The 22,943-nt window shown below is 26.8% G+C and overlaps 1 protein-coding gene across 3 annotated transcripts; it reads left to right on the top strand.

The window, feature by feature from the left end:
* The first annotated feature begins 250 nt into the window (after nt 1-250).
* LOC122497713 (adenylyl cyclase-associated protein 2) lies at nt 251-22,303 on the top strand. 3 transcript variants are annotated; one of them, XM_043604998.1, is made up of 8 exons: nt 251-441; nt 9,112-9,490; nt 9,574-9,858; nt 10,088-10,329; nt 13,340-13,521; nt 13,662-13,868; nt 20,166-20,309; nt 20,394-22,303. In XM_043604998.1, exons 1-8 carry the CDS (start codon nt 360-362, stop codon nt 20,475-20,477), a joined length of 1,605 nt encoding a protein of 534 aa, XP_043460933.1. In that variant the 5' UTR covers nt 251-359; the 3' UTR covers nt 20,478-22,303. The 3 variants fall into 3 exon arrangements, with proteins under 3 accessions (XP_043460933.1, XP_043460926.1, XP_043460938.1); XM_043604991.1 differs by lacking the exon at nt 251-441 and adding an exon at nt 7,061-7,256; XM_043605003.1 differs by lacking the exon at nt 251-441 and adding an exon at nt 8,062-8,164.
* Nucleotides 22,304-22,943: the final 640 nt, after the last annotated feature.

The following is a 22,943-nucleotide window of genomic DNA, read 5'->3' as shown; positions in this document are numbered from 1 at the left end:
TATTTATTTAAAAAACACCATATACAAAAAAATATACAAATTTTCAATGTAAAAAAATTGTTTTAAATCGAAATTACAAGAGTTTGAATTATAAAATAATAATCACAGGAGGAGAGAGCTAAAAATATCTTCTCTTTGAAAGGAAAATATTTTTTCAAAAATGTCATAATTAATTCTTTGATCGTATCTTTCCACCACTTATTAGTCACAGAACTCGAAGTATGACTCCTGATTTGTCAAACTCGTTTAATCGTGCATCACCTTTTACTGTGGAATGACGAGTCGATAATCATTTCTCAAAGAGTTTATTTTTAAAAAAGATTCCTTTTGTAAATAATAATTGCGAAGAATATTTTAAAATGCCGGGATTTAATGAAAATCATTGTGAGCAACGAATGTCACCTGACGATTACAAAAGTCTATTAAAAACCTGGAAAAATCGTGAGTATAATAAATATTCAATTTTTCGAAATTCACTCGATAAATTTCATAAATTAAATGAGAATTTAACTTAATTTCATTTCGTATCATCAGACGATAATTTAGTATCATATCTCATCAAAATTTATTTATAAATTAATACAATATTTGGCAATAAAATATCTAAATTACAGAAAATATATCTAAGTTATTAAATTTATATTAAATTGTATAATTATTTAATTAGAAATATTTCATTATTAGGAATTTTTTTCTAGTTTTCGATTTTTGCATTTTTAAAATTCTCTTGATTAAAAGAAAAATTTAGATTTTATCCAATGATAATAAAGAAAAAATGTTACTGAAATTTTTGCTTTAAGAAAATTTTTTTTATAAATTTTGAATAAATAATTGTAAAGATGGTGGAAAATTCTAAAAGACTTTGTCAATATTGTGTAAGGTTTCATTTATTTTGTACACTCAATTTCTAAAATAGGTCGTGTTCTTAATGAGATTTAATCGAATTTCAAAAAAATCTCGTATTTATTTATTGTAAAAATATTTTTATTCGATATTTTACATAGATATACAATTTTTCGATGCAACTGTATCTCGAATATATTTTATATCCAATTAACAGCACTTCCGAATTTATTTAACTCTAATCTTAATTCTACGTTCTAGTACATTTAATTCACGGTATTATAATTTAATTGTAAATAATTATCATGATTAATTCAATTATTACATTACAATTATTTAATTACAATGATTAATTTAATTATTATAATGCAATGAATATTTACATTTGTAATAAATTTATATCTGTTTTTTAGGCGAAAGAAATACCTTTTTCAAAATATGAGGGTTGAGTTTATATTTTTTCGATTCAAGGCAAAAAAAAGAAGCGAATTATCGGATATATTTCTACCTACGTGTGTCAAGTATAGAAGGAAGCGATTTTAATGATGTTGTTTCCGGTTGAGAAAATTCGTTTTGTATATACATGTGATTCTTAGACAAGCTGCAGACATAATCATAAGGCTAGCATACGGCAATAATTACATACCATCGATCATTCACCTTTCTGACATAGACGAAGCGAGACACAAACAAAAATAATTGGAAATTGATCATCAGCCTTGTTAATTTCAAAACTAATAACGAGCAGACCCTTTTAAAGGAAATTTAATCAAAGAAAACGAAATTTTTGCTACAATTTTTTATCGATAATAATTAAATAATTTTATTTATCGATAATAATTCCGTAACTATTTACCAAATCTGATCATCTTTATCTTCTGCACGAGATTAGAAGTTTATTTTTAAAAGGGGGAATTTTTTATTATAAAAATAGTACAATTAAAAAATTGGAATTTAAAAAGAAAACAAAAAAATTTGCGAGATTATTTTTCAAATTTTCCTCGGCTTTGAGTGTATATATGAAAAGATGCTGGAGAGGGCTGTGGAGCATCCGGGATAAAATATAGTTTTGCAGGATCCAAAAGGGTGAAAACGCAGTCGCGCACGCAGTCGCAATGTGTCGTTTCATTATGTCGTTTTAAGGCGTGTGACCGTGACTTTTCAGGTGTGGCGAATTTAAGTTTAGGTCGTTGACACAAGAAACATCCCCCGCTTTTCTATATTCATCATTCGCAAAAAAAAAGAATTTCCACGCAATTCAGTTTTTTCATGAAAAAGTTTTTCATGTGCGCCTTTGATGTAAATTTAAAACACGTTCCTATCGTTCATATAAAAGCGGAAGCTGCAATCCCCCTTATCGGTGTGATCAACCTCTCACCAAAATCTTCGTCTTCCGTTTTTTGCTGTTGTTACCCGAGTTTATAATAAAAAAACAGTGCCAAAAACAAAAGAGATAGTAAGAATATATACACCACAAAAAAAATATTTACACAATTATTCTCTAGCTGGGTAGAATTTTGAAAATATTACAACTGACAATAATTTTCGCGGAGATGAATGCTCAAGTGATTTTTGATTGCATTGATTCAGACGTTGTTCGGTGCATCGACCGCGCGTGCACAATTCAAGTTCACCCGGAGAAAAATTTCATCTAAGTAATTTTTTAAGAAAGTATCTCAAAAAAAGTGATTATACAAATTTATGAGAAATTTAGTGATGGATTTAGTCAAATATTTATTCGTTATCGTTTGTTAAAGAAGAGGAAAAAGAAGAAGAAGAAGAAGAAAAATATTTATGTGAAGAAAAAATTAAGTGGAACAAATTTATCGAAAAATTATACTAATATTTGAATCTGTTGATATATCGTGTGAATTAATTAGCTATTGAGGTATTCTGGAATAATAAAAAAAAAGAGATATTCTGACGAAAAGCAAATAATTTCCAAAAAAGAGACATTAAAAGCTGTGAAGGAATTAATTCTTGAAAAACATTGAAAGATCTCTTGAGTAATTAAGATATTGTTATCAACTGTAAAGTTTTATTGATATTGAGAAAGACTTTATAGACTGAAATTAATTTTAAGAATTTGTTGACTGAAAACATGCAGAGTAATTACCTTATTAAAGTTTTATACCCGATGAATTGTTTCGTTAAAACATCTTGAATTCTCATTGAGAAAAAAAATAGAAATAAAAAAAAATAGAAAACAATGTTTAGCTGTTGCGCCTGTACGAGACCTTCAAAATTAGATACAGAGGAGGTAAAATCAGACGAGACATCAGATTCAGACGATGACGACGACAGTCTCGAGGAAGATGATAAATCAGAAAATGACGATGAAAGTTCCGACGACGATACGTCTAATAATGACGAAGACGACGATGATGATGTGACAAAGAAAATTAAAGACGATAGAAAAATTTCATCATTAAAAACTGAAACAATTGAAAATGGAAATTCAACAAAAATCATTGAATCAAGTCCACAAAATAGTTCAACATCTACTGAAATTTTATCACAGAAAATTCCGTTTGAAGGCGAGGGAAATTTTCAAGATATAACGCAGGAAATGATTTCCAGTCCGACAAATAGTCAAAGTGAAGAAGTCGAGTATGCTGAAATTTTACCCAAAAGTTTATCGCCCGTAAATGATGATTCAGAAGAATCGGATGAAATTGAAACGAAAATTGAGCCTACCGTTGGGAAAATTCCCCCAGAAGGAGATTATTCAACAATAGTAAAAAAAATTCCAATTCCAGAAAAATTTGACGAAAAATCACCAGAGGAAGCAACAAATAAAATAGTAGAGCCAAAAAAATTGAGAGAACAAATATTTCAACGTGAAATGAGTAAAAGTTTCGATGACGAGGATCCAAGTCCGGAAAATTCGTCCAATACAGGTTCGGTCGTTCACATACCGAGTTCAATACCAGACAACGAAATAATTACCCCCAAAATTGATATTCCACTTATACAAAAGGAAATTATCGAAGAAACAGCAAAACTAGAGACGAAAATGTCTCAAGAAAATATTTCAAGTCCTGAAAATCAATCGGAGGAAATTATTGCTGAAATTATTCCACCACCTGAAGTCGAAGATTATGGTCAGCCTCCCGATATTGACGAAATTATTCAACCACCAGACGATGAGAATTTTTCCCTACCATCGGAAAATACTTTTCCACCATCCGAAACTGATGATTATTTTCTTTCGAGAGCGAGTGAAAATGTTCTCCCAATAGAAATTTTATTAGCACGAACAGAAGATATTCCTCCACCAAATATAGAAGATATTCTCCCACTGAAAATGGAGGATATTCTCCCACCGAAAATGGAGGATATTCTTCCACCGAAAATAGAGGATATTCTCCCACCGAAAATGGAGGATATTCTTCCACCGGAAATGGAAGATATTCTCCCACCGAAAATTGAAGATATTCTCCCACCACAAACGGAGGATATTCTCCCAGCACAAACAGATTTTCTTCCGCCACAAACAACAGAATTAGAAATAGCTGAGAATTTAATTCCACCACAAGATTATGAGGATTTTATTCCACCACCTCAAAGTGAAATATTTCTTCCACCACCTGATAATGAGGAATTTCTACCACCGCCTTTGAATGAAATAATAACATCGCCATCGCCGGAAAATTTATTATTGAATTCACAAAAGAGTCCATCGTTTGATAGTGATGTTCCAAGTCCGCAGAATACATGGACATCGAGTTCAACGGACGAGGAGAAACGTGCAATAGAAATTACTGAATTTATCGGAATTGCCGGCAATCTGAAACGTGACAAATCTCCCTTACATCATGCACCTGCATATATTGAGAGAACGCTAGACGATGGTCCAGAGGACGAGGGTGATGATTCAGTTTTTGAATCATATCCCACACCTCCTCCACCACCGGATATTGATTTTGATAGCAATAAAAAAAGCGCAGGTATTTGACAATTTTTTCTTCTTCTTTCAATTCATTTTTATTCTAAATTATTGAAAATGAAAAAATGGAATTCTTTTTCAAAGTAAATAAATTTTTCTCCTATTTTTCAGATGAAATTTTACAAAAACAGGGTTCCCACAGAACTGGAAAAGTCAGGGAATTTTATCAAAACACTACTGGAAAAATATGCAATTTCTAGAATTGACTAGAAACAATTCTGATTTTTGTTATCCAAACACATTTTTGAAATACTTCAAAAACCTTGAATTAAATTAAAAAATATTATTCTTATTTCTGTCAAGAAATTAAATTTATTTTAAATTATTAAATTCTAGAATACTTCTTTTATTATTAATTATAATTAACTTGGAGAAGATTATTAAATTGGCACTGATTTTAACTAAAAAATCAATACTAATTTTCAGAAATAATTTAATTTCAGAAGGTTTTTAAAATAAAATTTTTGAAAATTTCATTTGCTGTGAAGAAGTTAATAATACCTAATAATTAAATATTTATTTGAAAAATTATTTCGGTTTCAAATAATTTTATTGAAAATTCTAAAAAGAAAATTGGAAAAGTTTTATTATAAATTCTGTAAAATTATGTTTTAAAAATATTTCAATTACATTTTTGGAAAATAATTCGATTTTCGTTAACAAGTAATTGAAAATTTTTAAATAAGTTCAAATTTCATAAAATTCAATTTGAAATTTTTGAGAAATATTAATTTAATGTTTTATCGTATTTAAATTTAAAAAATATTTATTACAAAATTTTCAAATTTTATGGAAATGTTTTACAATTAAAATAAAAATCATTGGAGTGAACAGAATTGAATTGAATTTTAAAAGAATTATAAAAATAATTAAAATAATTTAATTTTGACAAAGTTGCATTTAAAATTGTTATTAATTAGTTGATTATAAAAAAAATTTTAATTTTCAATTTTGTTAAAAAGTTAGTTTTGGAAATTTTTGATTAAAATTCTGAAAAATTAGATTTTTTGAATATTTAAATTCTATTTTTTCAAGGTAATAAAATTTTTATAAAAAAGTGATCGATCATTTTTGCAGTACTTGAATTTTGCTGAATTTTTATGTAGAATAATTGATTTTTTTAAAAAGAATTTTATTAAAATTTTTGAAAATTAAAAAAAATAGGTTTCTGAAAAATATTTGCATATTTAAAGAAAATTTTATTTAAGGATTGTCAAATTAATTGAAATTTTGTGTAATTGAATTGAAAATAATAATACATATTTGACGAAGAATTAAAATTACAGTTTTTTAAAAAATCGAATTTTGGAAGAATTTCAATTAAATATATCGTAAATAGTTGAATTTTACAAAAAGTTTGAAATTTCGAAAAGTTTTATATAAAATTCTGAAAAATTAGGCTTTTAAATTATTTCAATTCTTTTTATTTCTACATAATTGAATTTCTTAAACGAGTAATTGAAAATATTTTAAATAATTAAAATTTCCTAAACTTCTATCAAAAATAATTCAAATTTCCTATAATTCTATAAAAAATAATTGAATTTCTGTAAACAAATAATTGATAATTTGTGAAATAATTAAAATTTCCTAAAATTCTATTAAAGATAATTGAATAACTTTGTAAAGAGTTTTATTAAAATTTTTTAAAATAATTGAGGGAAGTTAGGCACAGTAATTAATTTAATTTTAAAATTAGGTAGACAGCCTTAAATTTAAAAATTAAATTATCGCTTCTAAATTTTTTTTTTTAAATAATTGAACTCCTCTTGAACTTTTTTAATTAAAATCATGAATAAAGTCAAAAATGTGTCTGGAAATCAGGAAAAAAAAATCAAATTTTTGTGGCAACCCTGAAAAAAATCAAGGAGAAGAAAAACTTATTTATAAAAAAGAAAATCGTTTTCTAACTTAAGAATTATTTTTCTCGCCGAGAATAAAAAAAATTCCTTTTTTTTATATTTTCACCCAAAATAAATAAATGCCTTTTTTGATATTCTTATTGAGAATAAAAAAAATTTCTCGTTTGATATTCTCCTCAAGAATAAAAAAAAACTGCCGTTTTTTCATATTCTCGACGAGGAAAAAAATGCTTTTATTGAAATATAATAAATTTCGATATTTGTCAATAAAACTAAAAGAGGAATTGATAGAAGAAAAAAAAGAATGAGGAAAAATAGCAAAAACAAAAAAAAAGAAAGAAAGAGCGGGTGAGTGATGAATATTGAATTTTCCAATTTGGAAACAGTGCCACCACCTATTCCCCAATGGCTGTCTCAAGAGGACGACGATGAAAACATCTCGGAGGGATATGGAGGGATGCAGGAACCCCCTGCAACTCCAGTCGCACGTGACGAGTTGGCCTTGAGGCGGCACAGGTTTTTCTCAGACTTGTTACAAGCAACGAAAAATTCTGCTGAACACAGAGTGAGCTTCGACCCTCTGGGACCCACAGTTCATCTCGGTTAGAGATCATCAAACTTCATCCCATCAATGTGTTTTTTTTTATAGTCTCTTTTCACCCCCTAGCGCATGAGAATTTAGTGGCACTATACTCAAGCAAAATTTCTCAGAGAAAATGTAATTAATCAATTTTCTTTTACATCCCACGTTTACGGATAATTTTATTTATTTATTTAAAATAATTATTATTCCGTCCCTTCTGATTCAGAAATATAAATGAGAAAATCTAGAATTTAATTAAAAAAATTAAAAATTGTTTAAAAAATTAATTACAAAATTCTCTAAAACTACATTCAAGTAAAATAAATCTTGAATTTAAATTAAATTTTTGTCTGTAGAGTGTAAATTTAGAATTTTTTTTCAAATTTGGTATTCAATTTACACAAAAAAATTAATTAAATTAAATTAATATTATTAATAGGTTGCACTTTTCACTTTAGGACGAAATTAATAATAATAATTTAATTTACAAAATTCTCGCATAAAAATCTAAATATTACTAATAAATTTAATGTTATTATTTATTTATTTATTCATAGACCGCAACTTTCGCTTTCGAATGAAATTAATTTTATTTATTTATTTATTATTGACGGGCTTAAAATTAACGAACTAATTTTCTATTGTTTAAGTACGTCTAATTACATAAATAAATAAATTAATAATTAATAAAATTATAGAAAAATAATTCTTAATTAAATTTAGATTAATTCCTAAGCGTAAATTGACGCCCACGCAAATAACATAAGCGGAATATAAGCATTTCGCGGCTTCTCTAATAATAGAATCTTACTTCTCGCATCACTCGACTTTGTCTTTTAGTCCTCAAAGAGTTACTGGAAAGTCAACACAAGCACGTTATTTTTATTCTAAATAAAAAGAAAGGAAACTCAAAGTATTTCTTCAAAGGAAGGAGCCTTAGTTTGTTGTTTTAGATTTTTTTTAAACCAAAATTCCTCTGCTTTTACAACAAATAATGCAAACTTTACTTATCTCTATTCGCTTGCATTTGTATGCAAAATTTTCTTCCTCCACGCTCTAAATAATTTATTATTAACACATTCTGTCATTTCCAAAATATTTCTATTTTTATTTTAAATAAAAATAATAATTTTTTATTTACGCATTGTTCTTTTAAATACGACATTTTTAGGCAAAGTTTGTTGCAAAGCTTTTTGCACTTTTTAATTATGAAATTTAATCTTTGGCCCCTGAGTTTTAGAATGTTTGAATAAAAATATTTTTTTTTTAAATTATGAATTGATTGCAACATATTAGTGACCTAGTGGCTGTAGATGTTGACATAACTATTTGTGTACGTCTCTATATTTAATTCGCTCGAAATTCCGAATTTCAGCAAAATTTTATTATTACCACTGCGTTTTGTTTTTTATCTCTTGTTTGTTAATTTTATTTTCTAAATTAATTTTTTGCTTTTGTTATTTTTATTTTGTTTTTCACTCTTATTCCTTTTGTAAAATAAAATAAATCACAATGTTGTAATGATAATTATTGTTATTATATCACAACTTTCACAATTTTCATCTAATAACAAAAAAGATTAAATAAATAATTATAATCATAATAATAATATTGTTACTATAATTATTTAATTATTTCTCTTAGATGAAAATTATGAAAGTTGTGATTATTATATATTATAATAATAATAATTATTATTATTTTATAAAAAATAGTTAAACTATATTATAGTAAACTTAAAAATGTTATATCAATTTTTTTTTTTGTAGATATTAAAAGTTTCTTTTTTTGTTTTATTTAAATGAAAGGGAAATTTTTATTCTGCAGAGATCTTGAGTGTGATAAATTAATGTGTCTTCTTCGAATATCAACAGGTTGCGAGAGTGATGAGAGAGACGAGCACTTGGAGGAATTGGTGACACGACTTGAAAACGTGACGAGACGTCTCGAAAGAGTACCACAGGGAACTCCTGAGACACAAGAAATTGCAGTACAAACGAAAACTCCATCGCCGGAAAAATCGCCATCGCCAAAAAAATCATTAAAGGACAGTATCTCATCTGAGGATCAGTGCTCACAGGGTTCAACATCATCAATATCTTCCGCTGCATCTTCAATCGTTGAAATCAACAACATGTCAGTTGCTGGTTATGAAGATATTGTTGCGGGTCCAGTTCAGGAGTTTTTGGCCTTGAGTCAAAAAATCGGGGGCGATGTCAACGCTCACAGTCAACTGGTGGATAAGGCCTTCCAGTGAGTTTCAACATGAAATTTTTTTTTATTTTATACTTTTATATTCTTTTATCGTGATTTTTAATTTAGAATGTTTATTTTAGAATTCAATTGTCCTTCATAAAAATGACATCCACTCGACCAGCGCCAGTGAATCAGACCGAACAAGTGTCACTCCTTGGACCAACTTCGACCCAAATTCAACAAATTCAGGAATTCCGTGATAAACACAGGGCATCGCCTTTCTTCAATCACTTGTCGGCAATTAGCGAAAGTATCCCAGCATTAGGATGGGTCGCAGTGGCCCCGACGCCGGCGCCCTACGTCAAAGAAATGAATGACGCTGGACAATTTTACACGAATCGTGTTCTAAAGGATTGGAAGGAAAAGTGAGATTGTCTTCCAATTTTTAAAAAGAACTAAAAATTTATTTGATTTAGATGTTTATTGAAATATCAAAAACTTTTTGAAAATTGTATTTACTAAAATGAATGTTAAATTTAACTTAAAGATTAATTTCAAATTAAGAAATTCAAATTAATTTAGATTGAAAATAGTAAAATATTTAAACCAATTGAATGGAAATGACTAAATTTTGTGATTTTGAAATGATTTTAGAGACAAAACACATGTTGATTGGTGCAAAGCGTGGATACAGGTGTTGTCGGAGTTGAATCAATATGTGCGAAAACATCATACAACGGGACTGGTGTGGGCAAAAGGTGGTGCAGTTCCTCCACCTCCAGCAGGTGTACCTCCACCGCCACCCTGTATGCCACTTGGTGATGTTGCACCGGTTTTAAATGACGATCGTAGCGCACTTTTTGCCGAGATCAATCAGGGCGCAAATATCACTAGAAGTAAGTAATATTATGATGGTAAAAGAATTTTATTTATATTCTAGTTATTTTTATCAATTTTCTTTTTCTGATATTTTCAACTTTTTTTCCTCCAGTTGCAAAGAAAGCAACACTTTTTAAGGATAAAATTATACTTATTTCGATTTTCATAGTATGAAATAATTACTATAATCCGCACTCTTTTCCCATATATGTATTAATTTTATTTTCAAGTCTTTTAGCCTATAAAACAGTCTTTTGTTTAAAAAAAAATTAAATCTATTAAAATAAATTTTTTAAATTTAGTTTTAAATATTTTTCAAAATTCGTTTTTAAGCTAAATTTTGTTTGTAATTTCTTTTTATAAATTATATTTTAAGAATTACTTTGATTCACAACTTTCTATATTTTATTTACTCTTGAAAAATATGAATTAGTAAAAATTTTCACTAATTTTAGTCATTCACTAAAACTTTAGTAAAAGAATTTTTAACTTCTAAAGAAATTAATTAAATTCTACTGAAGAATTAGTCATAAAAATTGTTACTACATAATTTGAATTAATCAATGGCTTTTTACTAATTTAGATTAAGAGAGTACAACAAAAGTTTTCTTAAAATATTTTAGCAGGCTTCACAGTCTGCCCCTAAACGTACCCTATTTTGAAAATTTCCCTAATTTTTTATTTTATCTTTTAATGATGAATTCACACCAAATTTAGCAAAGTGCCATTGAAACTTTCAATTGGAAACTTTTGTTTTGAAAGTTTAAAATCTTGAAATTTATGATCGATGAAATTTTTCATGAAATTTATAAAATTTGTAAGATTAGTATTTTGGTGAAGTTAAGTCTCAATTATGTTTAGAAGTTGGTTGTATTTTAAATTCTTATAATCTGTACAAACTTGTTATGACCTACATTATTTTTAAAAGACAATATTCATACCCATACAATTATTTTAAAAAAATTTCACGAAGATCTCGTCAAGAATTCAATTATCTTTACAAATAGCAAAATTTTTCGCTAAAAATTAAATTATTTTCAAAAATTTATAAAAATCTTTGCAAAAGTTGAATTAATTTCGAAAGTTTTTTGCAATTTAATAATTTTCAATATTTACTATTTTCATAAAATTTATCAATAGATTAAATTATAGAAAAAACTTGTTAATACAATTCTTCGAAAAGATTCAATTATTTTCATAAATAATAAAATTTCATTTACGAATTCAATTATTTTCATCGCAGAATTTCAAATATTTTTAATACAATTTTAAATAAATTCCTTGAAAAATGCAATTATTATTAAAAATTTTATTAAAACTTGAGGAAAGAATTCAATTTTAAGAAACATTCAATTATTCAATAAAACAATAAAATTCGTTGCAATAATTCAAATATTTTCATAAATAACATTTAATAATTATTTTAAGGAATTTTAATAAAATTCTTTTCCAAAATTCAATTATTTTGATATAACAATAAAATACTTTGCAAAAATTAAATTATTTAAAAAATTTTTAAAAAATTCTCGTCAAGAATTAAATTATCTTTATAAATAGTTAGGAAAACTGCTTCTTAAGAATTAAATTATTGTCAGAAATTTTTTAAATATTCTTCTCAAGAAGTCAATTATTTTCAAAAATTTTAATAAAATTCTTCTCATAAATTCAATTGTTTTCCAAAATTATTATTTAAATTCTTCTCAGGAATTCAATTATTTTAAAAAAATTTAATAAAATTCTTCAAAAAGTTTTCAATTATTTTCAAAAATATTGTTATAAAATTCTTTAATATAATAAATTTCATTAAAATTTTAATTAAATTCCTTAAAAGTAATTAAATATTTTCAAAAGTTGTTAATAAAATTCTTCGTAAAAATCAAATTTTAAGAAACATTCAATATTATTTATTTTTGTATTAAAATAATTAATTTCTCGTAGAATTAAATTATTATTTTTCGTACTTTTAACTAACAATTCTGTAGAATTAATTTTTTTGAAAAAGTTTAATTGAATAATAATTGATGTTATTGATTTAAAGTAGAATTTTAGTTGAAAATTCTAGAAAATGTCGAAGACTCGGAGTGATCGATTTCTTCATGTTTTATAATAATAATAAATAAATAAAATATTCTTATGAGTAAGAGTTGTTCAATTTGAAAAGGTTTGAATTTAAAATTTTTGAACATCTTAATTCCAATGAAAAAAAATGATTAAATATTTATTTTAAATAAAACTATTGATGTTTTCGAAAAATTTTACTATTGAAGAAATTTGTAAATAAATTTAATAGAAAATTTTTTGGCGTATCTAATAATTTTTAGAGTAAAGCAGAATATTCTGTAGGGTCAAGAAAAAAGTCAAAGTCGTGTTTGGAAATCAGGGAAAAGTCAGGGAAAAATAAAGTTAAATTTTTGTGGCAACCCTGTATAAATAAATTATTATTTTTATCTTTATTTAACCAATTTTTATGGTCCCCTAAAAGTCCCCTATTTTTTAATTTTCAGTCCCCTACTTCCCCTAAAATACTTTTTAGGGGCAGTGTGAAGCCTGAATATCTTAATTGATATGGGAAAATTATAACAATTATTGAATATTTATTTTTAAAAACTGATGTTTCCTAATAATTTCATAATTAAGGAAATTCGCAAATAAATTTTTCAGTCTATCTAATCATTTTTTGAGTGAATAAGAATATTCTTTAGGGTCAAGGAATAAGTTAATCTGGAAATCAGAAATAATTCCAGGAAAAACAAAATCAAATTTTTTGTGGCAACCTTGTATAATAAATTGTAGAGTAATCAGAATCAGCTTAAAATAATTAATTATACCTAATAATTTATAAATAATTAAATAAATACCTAAATTTTACAAAAATTCAAATATCTTTAAAATCTATTTTATTTTGTAAATTAATCAGAATTTAAACTAGTATGGATCTCATAAAATTCAGATATATTTATATAAAAGTACATTTATTACAGAAATACGACGTGCAAAATTTTTCTCTACAAAATTCATTTTTTTCAGATTTGAAGAAAGTAACGTCCGAAATGCAGACACACAAGAATCCCAATCTAAGGACTGGTCCAGCACCATTTAAAGCACCAGCAACGGCCAATTCTGGTTCTCCAATGAAAACCACGTTACCAGCAAATGCTCCCATTGATAAACCACCAGTTTTTACACGCGACGGCAAAAAATGGCTTGTGGTAATTTTTTATTTTTTTTTTGAAACCAAAAAGAGAGAAAATATCCCCAAATTTCTAATTTTTTAAAAACTTAAATTACTCATTATTTATAAAGAATGATTTACAATTTTTCTTGCTTTTAAAAATTATTAATTTTTCAGGAATATCACAAGGGCAATAAGAATTTACTGGTGGAAAATGCGGAAATGAATAACGTCATTTACATGTTCCGCTGTCAAGAGAGTACGTTAGTTGTCAAGGGAAAAGTGAATTCTGTCGTTATGGATTCATGCAGAAAATCTTCCGTCATTTTTGATTCGCTCGTCTCAAGTATTGAGTTTGTCAATTGTCAAAGTGTACAAATGCAGGTCAGTGAATTATTCTAATTATTGATTTAGAAAAAAAACGAAAAATTCCCTCCATGATCCCGAGCGCGTGTTTTTATTTCTTTTTTAAACACACATATTATCGTAAACTATAATCACAACCGTCAAAAAGGTGTTCAACCAATGATTTTAATGAAAAAGGTTTTCCTCGCTATTCTTGAAAACCTAAACCAAGTTTACTGCATAGCGAGTGCATTTTTTTCAATTGCTCTAAATTTGAATCTTGATTTAATAAATCAAGTAGATGAATATATTCCTCCTTTGTTAATTCTTCAGGTACGTCGAAAATTTTAAATCTATTTTCTTCGTTGCAAAATTGGGGAAAATCAGAAATTGATGTACTATTATCGATGACCGACGGTTTCACTGAAACTTCACGTTCCTTCTGTTCGACATGAAATGAAAATTGATTTTTCTTTGTTTCATTCATTGAATTTGTTAATTGATTCTTTGGAAATTTACTATTCTCACGATCCTTCATGAGTTCGAGGAATTTTTTTGGATTTACAACTTTTCTTGTACTTTGATCGCGACCTGTCATTATATTAATGTAAATTACTGTTTTCTCATCGGCTTTTTGTTCTTCTTTCTGTAAATCACAACCTGTATTGTCGCCGAAACTTTTTTCGTTATCATTAGTATTATTATTGTTTTCGGAAGTAGTCAAATTGTTATTCAAATATTTCGTTACTTCGTAATTTAGTTCGTCAGGCGCGGGATTTATTGTCAATGGTCCTCGATTTGGACTTCGATAACGTGGTTTTGGTTCTTTTCTTATATTTTCCAATCGACTCTTTAGAATTGGAATACATGATTTTGATGATTTTTGCGATTCTGAAGATTTTAGAGATGTTCTTGATATTAATTGGTTTTCTATCGTATTTTCGGAGTTTGTCTCTTTGTTAATATCGCGTTGGATCATTCTTGGTGATGCGAAGGAACGTGATCTTCGTTGAAGAGGATTCTCCAATTTTTCCTTATTTAGATTCAAATTCAAATTACTTTTCGCTCTTAATTGTTTGGTTGGTGAATTCATTGTTTTTTCTTTGTTAGCGGCACATTTTTCCTTCAGTATTTTTGGTGATCGTCCCGGTGAATTGAGAGGCGATTTTACTTTCCTATCATCGAGAGGAAAATCTTGTAGAACAAATTTATTCTCTGGAATTTTTATTTTATTAGTTTGGGAATTATTGGTTTTTTCGAAAATACTATTTCCACTTGTACTCGTATAATTTTCACTGCAATTTTCCGATTCACTTTGATTATTATAATTATTATTTATGTTCAATTCGCAAACTGATGGAATTAGACATTTCTCTATATTATTCTCTTTTAGAATTTCATCAAAAATATTGTATTTTTCATTTTCGGACATGGTTTTTGGTGATTTGAAAATTGGTTTTCGGTTTATGTCGTCGGATAAATCGATTAACATAATTTCTGGCTGTTCTTGAAGTTTAGCCTCTTTTTTGTGGTATTTTTGTTTTATTTCCTCTTTATTGTCATTTTTCAAAATTGCCTCCTGCGCTTCTAGAATAATAATTTCGGATTTTTTACAGCAAGAAGATGGGGAGGAGGAAATATTTCGATTCGAAGATTCAAACTTGTCAATTTTTTCACTTTCTGAATTAAACGATTTTTCACTTTTTATCCGCTTTGAAATTTCCGATTCTTTTTTCATTTTTAAAATTTCATTGACTGATTTACTCTTGGGATTTTTTTCTTCACTTAAATTTTCATTGATAATTCTTCGGTCCCTTATTATTAATTGCGAATCACTTGAGTCGAAAATTACTTTGTCTTGAATATTTTTATGAGCAATATTACCAGTATCTTTGGTTTCTTTTTTTTTATTTTGAAGATTCGTCGTCATTTCTAGATTTAAGGGTAAATTGTCATTCAGGGACTTGAAGATATTTTCTTTCGATTCGTTTTCAGTTAGGGAAAATGATCCTGGACGTCTTTGGAGTGATAAAACACTTTCTTGTTCTTGCACTTCGTCAATGTTGAATAATTTTTCAGTTGATTTTGTAAAATTTTTGCTGAATTTAGTTTCTCTAAAGACTTGAGTGGCTTTTACTTTATCACTCGTTAATTCTTTGATAAATTTCACAATACTTTCGTCACTCGACGAATCAGTGGTTGAAGTAAAGTTACGATTTATTCGTTTAATTTCGGTATCGAATTTATAATTTTTAGTTTCATTTTGATTTTCCTCTGATTCGTTTTTAGTCTGATCTGTCTTTTTCTTTAACAGTTCTTTTATTTCTGCTTTTTTATTTTTATCTTTCTCATTTTTATTTTTTTCTTTCTCATTTATATTTTTTTCTCTCTCGTTTCTAATTTTTCCTTTCTCATTTTTATTTTTTTCATCGTGATTTCTTCTCTTTTCCAGTTGTATCTCTTCTTTCTTTTCCATTTCGTATTTTTTCTCTTCTTGTAGTTTTTCCGATTTTTTGTCCTTCTTCAAAAATGTAATCTGTTTACTGTTGTTATAATAATCGGAATCTTTTTTCTCCCCTGAATTCGAATCCTCGAGTGTTTTATTTATTGGTAATTGAGAATCGTCCCATAATTCGGATTTTAAGTTTGGATTTTTTTCTCTATGAGACAAATTTACAAAACTGAAATACTCTGACGAGGCGGAACTGAGAAGAGTTTTTGAATTTTGACCTAAATTTTGATCCTCTTCTTCCTCTTCGTCAGATTTTTTACTTATTGTTTCAGTCAAGCTGCTTATGGACCGTTCCTCTGGAAGGACATTGAGAAATTTCGATTCTATTCCAGTTTTTCTGTCGAAATTGGAAATTTTTGCAATATTCTCATTATTTATTTCCAAGTTTGGAATATTTTCATTGTAAATTTTTGAAGTAGAGTTATTTGCTTCTTTACTTTTTAGAATTTTTGTTACGAGATTTTTTTCTCGATTAATTTTATTTGATATTTTAAATTGACGTTGGGAATTGCTTTTCATTTCTAAAGATGGTGATCGATTGTCCAAAATTTCATCGATTGCGAATTCCGTTTGACTCGAGGATTGTGAAAATTGATCGTCACTTGTATCCATCGGAATAATATCTAAATTATAATTTGTATCATTTTTTATTTCTGATACCGTTTTTTTATTGTTATTTAAATTTTCATCGAATGATTCAATCATTTGATCGGATTTCACTTCCGGTAGGTGGCATTTCGAATCGATTTTTGTAAAAGTATTGCTGGATATTTTACACTCGGTTTCTAGAATTTTTTCTTTTTCAATTTCTTCGGATTCGACACGATTTGAAACTTTTTTGTTATGTGTTGTAAATAATTTGGAATTTCTAACAGACGATGATGGGGAGGAAGATGAACTTTGATCTAAACTTTCGAATTGTTCAGAATCGTAGCAATTTGAAATTCCTTCTATTTTCTTTTCTTTTGTGTCTATTTTTAGATTCGATATTGGTTCATTATTTAAGGGACAATTTTTATTTGACTGTTCGCAGTCGCTTGATTCGTAAGTGAGTAAAATATCGTGCAAATTTTTCAGCTTTTCTTTAACTTGATCGAGGGTTTCTTGAGTTGATGTTAAATTTGATTTATCAATTGAAGAAGGTCTTGACTCGGTTTTTGTCGGGAAGGTAATTTTTGAATTAGACAAGTTGGAGTATTCCTTTAATATGTCATCAGTAGTTAATGATTGAATCTCGTTTGTTGAACTCATTTCTTCTATTCGTGATTCTCGGCCGTCTTCTGTTTTAGTAAGTTTCTCCATTTCAAGAGGTTCCAGTTTTTCTAAATGTCCTTCATCAGTCCTTTTCGTCTTGCAATTTATGTCACTTTCCTTTTTCTGCTCGTTTACTTCTCTTCTCAACTAAATCACATAAAATCTGTTATTTTCATTACTTTTGTTTCATCGAGAAGAGGATTTTTTATTTCCCTTCTATTTTTTAATTCTTTCTAATTTCATTTTTATTTTCTATTTTTTATTATTATTCTATTCTTTATATTTTCTTTTTTTTATTTGAATCAAAATTTATTTTTTTATTTTTTTTATTCATTTATTTGAGTCTAAATTTTATTAAATCGTTTAGTCATTTTTATTTACCTGATTATTTTTACATAAACGTTTTGCTGAAAATGTATTTTCCGAAAATCCGGATAAACTTTCAGCCAATTCCCGTAGTTGATTGTGATTGTCTAAATTTCGTGAGCGTTTTCTTCTTTGTTTATTGGTTGGCAATATTTGGGAAGTACAATTTTCACTTGAATTACTACTACCGTTTAATATTGTCGAATTATTTTTGGAGATCCGAGGAAATTCTGAATTTCGATTATTTAAATTTTCCTTATTCGTAATTTTCATTTTATTAGAACTGAAATACCTCTTACATCTATTCCATTCTCTGTTGGATAAAAATTCAAAAATGTAATTTTTCTTCCCATTACACGAAGAATTATTTTATTAATTTAAAAATTAAATTATTACAAACCTTACGGAATTATCGCCGCTGCTTTTGTCAGTCAGATCTCCGGATTCAATCGACTGGATTCGATTATGGAATTTTGATGATATATATTTTGTTTCTAAATCGACCAATCCGTTTAAATTCGTTACAGAGGAAACTAGATTTCCGTTGGGAAAACTGTAGTCCTTAATTTTTCTTGAACTGAATTGTGATTGTAATTTTTCGTATTATTATTATTAATATTATTTAATTATTGTCTATAATTAAATTAAAAAAGAAAAGTGGAAAATGAAATTAAAAATGAAATTAGAAATAGAATTAATTAAGTAACTTAAATCGAAATTAACCTTAAATTGATAACTTTTAGTGATTTAATTATTTGCAATCGAAAATTCTAACCTTAATAACAAATGCTTGATCCAAGAATTTCTGTCCTCGGGATTTGTTAAAGTTAATCTAATTTTTTGCAGTTCGCCTTTTTTATCCGATTTGCAGATATAATGGGGCAATGGCCACGTTCCGTATTGCATTTTATACGTTAGAATGTTTACCTTCAATTCTAGGTCTTGAACCTTAAAACCAACTTTGTTTAAATTTTCCTTGTTACTCGATTTTTCGTCCACCCAACGAATTTTGTAATACATTGTGTGTATCAAAATTATAACAACTACTAAAGCGATCAGGACCTTAAAGAAATGTTTCGAAAATTTATTATCTACTCCCTTTTCTCCTTTTTTATTAATAAATAATGAAGAGAAAAATAGAGAAAGAGTAAAAACATTACCACTTTTTTCTAAAAAGCTAATAGGAAAATCACACACACCTTCCAAATAAAAACGTCGTCTGTTAAATAATCCACAACCTCCGTTACAACTTCGGACCATAAATATTTCCAAATTTCGATTAAACATTTTTTCCAATTTTCCGTACATGTCACACGAACAGGTTGAAAATTGCCACCTATATTAAAGGTTAAGGAATATTTTTTATTAACGAAAAATTAATTTTTACCTCTAGATGATTATTTGTTTTGATGATGAAATTTTTACTAACCAAATTGCCAACGCATATCTAAAATTTTCATACAGGTTAATTAGATGATAGAAAAGTTACTATTGTAAATAAAATCCGTTTTTTTTTGGATAGATTTTTATCCTTAAATTAATCGGGAACTTGTCATCTTTGACGGTTTATTCTTCATTGCCCACGTTACATATTTCATTATTCTCGAAGTTAGTAACAATTGCGAGTCGATTATTTATATTTTTTCGATTTCTATATTTACACGTATGTGGAAAAATTCCGAAATACGCTCAAATGAAAAATATATTTCGAATTTATTTCCTTGAATAAGAATTTAATAAAATTAATAAAATAATTAATGAAGTTATTAATATTTTATTATTTATAAAATTTTTAATATTTTATTAATAAAATACTATTAGAAAAGGAATTTATTTGTTATACATTTGGAATATGTATAATATCCACGAAAGAAATTATTTTATCGGACAAAAAATTACGGTAATTATTTTATTTTTTCCCTTTTTCTACATTGAATTTATTCTCTATTATTTTATTTTTTAATGTTTAACAATTATAACAAATCTGATTTTATAGCACTTTTTAATTTCACACATTTCCGCCAAGTTTCGGTCACTCACATTCCCCATATGCGTGAATTTGTTTACATTTGAAAGAAAAATGTAATATTCAATTTTTTCTAAGGTAATGAAAAAGTATTATTGATTTATTTACTTCCTTTGTAATTGTTTATAAAATGTAAGTTTCAGTGGAATTTGAGTTTATATTTTATTTTCTTTTTCAGGTATTCGGAAAAGTTCCAACAATTTCCGTTGATAAGACTGACGGATGTCAAATGTATCTAAGTCCAGATTCGATGGATGTAGCAATAATTTCTAGTAAATCGAGTGAAATGAATGTTATGATCCCGAAAGGAAATGGAGATTATGTGAGTAACTTCTCTTTTCTTTTTCAACTTTATAAATTTTTGAAAACATTATTTTTTTAATAAAAAAAAATTATTTATTTTCAGACTGAATTGCCAGTACCGGAACAATTTAAAACGACTGTTAGTCCCAAGGGCCTCTCTACAGTTGCTATTGATTCATTGGGCTAAACAAATTTTTTATTCGCTGTTTTGTAGTCTAAAGAAATCCGACTCTAATTTAAAACAAAACAAAAAAATTAATTAGCGATACGATTTTTCGATATCACCATAGCATGATATGTAATTTATTTTCATTTTTAATTAAGGCTTTACGAGATTAAAGAAAAACTCGTAGATAGATTTATAAAACAAAGGACTGACTTTTGGTCTTTTTTTAAAATGAAATTTATTAATATTAATTTTTTTTGCGATTTAAGAGCTTTTTTCAGAAGATTGCCACTTTAGTAATGAATTTTTGGAATGAAATTGTCATAATTAATGAAGCAAAAAAGAAAAGAAAAAACACTTTCGTAAATCGTAGATGCTAAAAACTAGACAATTTTTTCTCTTTAGCGAGAATCATTTTTTAATTGTGAAAAACTTAGTGTGAGGGAAATAATAGATTTGTTTGCTCGCAAGTAAGAATTTTGTTTTTGTGAACGAGATATTCCGCCTAATATAATATTTGCTCAAAAGGAAGCAAATTGTACTTGTTAGTACAATAGAAAAAAAGGTGTTCAATGCGGTCTGACAAAAGTTGAATTATTCTCTTCCCGCACTTTTATACATTTACACAATTTTCTATATTGTATCGTAATCCAAAAACTTTTGTTCAGACTCGCAATTTTTCGAATTGAAGACCTTTTCGCCCTGGAATTGTTTTAAATGTTTCATTTTTTTTATAAAAAAAATTGATTAGTGCACACCAAGTGGCTTTTTAAAAAGAAACGAAAATGAATTGAAATTGTCGGACAATTCGACATAAAAAAAATTGTAAATTAACACTCGACATTGTAAAAATAAAGAACGATTAATCGAATTAATAATAAATAACCAACGAATAATACGAGAAATAAATAAATAAATAATTAACGATAATTGTAACAGATTATAATCAAATTGTGATTATAATAATTGTTCTTAAATAGTGTTTAGCGAAAAAACTAATAATTATTGTTTTTCTTACAATATCGAGTGTTATTTTTCTTATTGGCATTCTAGCAATTTTTGTAGAGTTCGATCATCAGGGAACTTTTGTTCCACACATTTACATTGCGAATCGTTATTTCGATATTAAAATCGAAGCATTGTATACTGAGAACTGATAGAATTGTACCTATCTCGCAATTAGAATTAAAAATTTTTTTCTACTTTTTTTCTGTTTGATTACAAATTAGATAGCGGGAATTAATATTGCTTGAATGCAACAAAAAAAAAAAACATTACAAATATATTGTAGTGGCTTCCTTATTTTTAAAAAATAATTTTTTAAATTGAAATTTTAACGTATGCATTTTAAATTTAATTTGAGAGCTTTTGGAATTCTTTTTTTCTAAAATCATATCTAGATAGAATACTACCATCTGTTTCGGTGCGAGCAAAGGTCAAAAGAAAAATGAGAGGAAAATAATAATGAGCAGGAAATATCGATTAATTATTAATATTAATCGAAATTATTCTAATCTAGCGAAATAATCACTGTAAAGTGATTCTTTTTCGCAATATTGCGAGTTTCCTAGAGAAAAAAAATAATGAAGATTAGATTAGCGGAAAAAGAATGAAGTAACAGATCAAAAAAAAGAAAAAAAAAGTAAAGAGAATGGGTTTCGACTCGATATTAAAAATATTGACAGAGTTTTAAAGGAAATAATTTTAAATATCCTTTTTAAATTCCAGTAAAGTCTCCAATAAAATGTTCAGCCTTTGTTTTTCTTTGTGAAGAGATTCATTTTTCTTCATAATGTCATCCATTTAAAAATCTCTTCTCTCTTAAATAAAACAAAAATTATCCTAAATGCTTTGTTGTTACTTGTCCCGAATTCTTTTCTCATCAATTTTGAAACAATTTTCTATTTTAAAAATTTTAGTTTCTTTTTTAGAAATATTTTTTCCGTACTTTAATATTAAAACTTGATGTTCAAATATTTCAATATTAAAATATTTCAATATTAAAATATTTCAATATCAAAATTGTTAATATTAAAATATTAAAATATAAAACAATTCTGATTTTTATAAAAATAGGAATGAAGGGATTGAAATAATAAGTGTTTAACTTTTGTTTTAAATGTGTTATTTTAAAATAGATTACTTTACACTTATACAATTAGATTATAATTATTTTCCAAATATGTACACGTATAATGATTGAGTAATAAAATAACCTCTTTGTCCGAATTTTCATTTATATAAAAATTTAAATAATTTCTATAAACGTATCTCGCAAATTGAGAGAGTCAAAAATAATAATTATTTCCAACGAAATTTACAAAATATATCACAAACAGTCTATGAACTCTTAAAAAATATCTTTTTAAAAAACTAATTTTGTCATTATTACATTTAATACAATTTAATAATTTTCCTGTATTTTTAAATTAATTAAAATCAATAATTAATTTAATTTAAAATTAATTAACAATCGATACATTTAAT

The sequence above is a fragment of the Leptopilina heterotoma genome, unplaced genomic scaffold (assembly GCF_015476425.1).
Source record: "Leptopilina heterotoma isolate Lh14 unplaced genomic scaffold, ASM1547642v1 Lhet_10, whole genome shotgun sequence".
Lineage (NCBI taxonomy): Eukaryota > Metazoa > Arthropoda > Insecta > Hymenoptera > Figitidae > Leptopilina > Leptopilina heterotoma.
The sequence above is the reverse complement of the archived record's forward strand: the minus strand, read 5'-3'. Positions and strand labels throughout refer to the sequence as shown.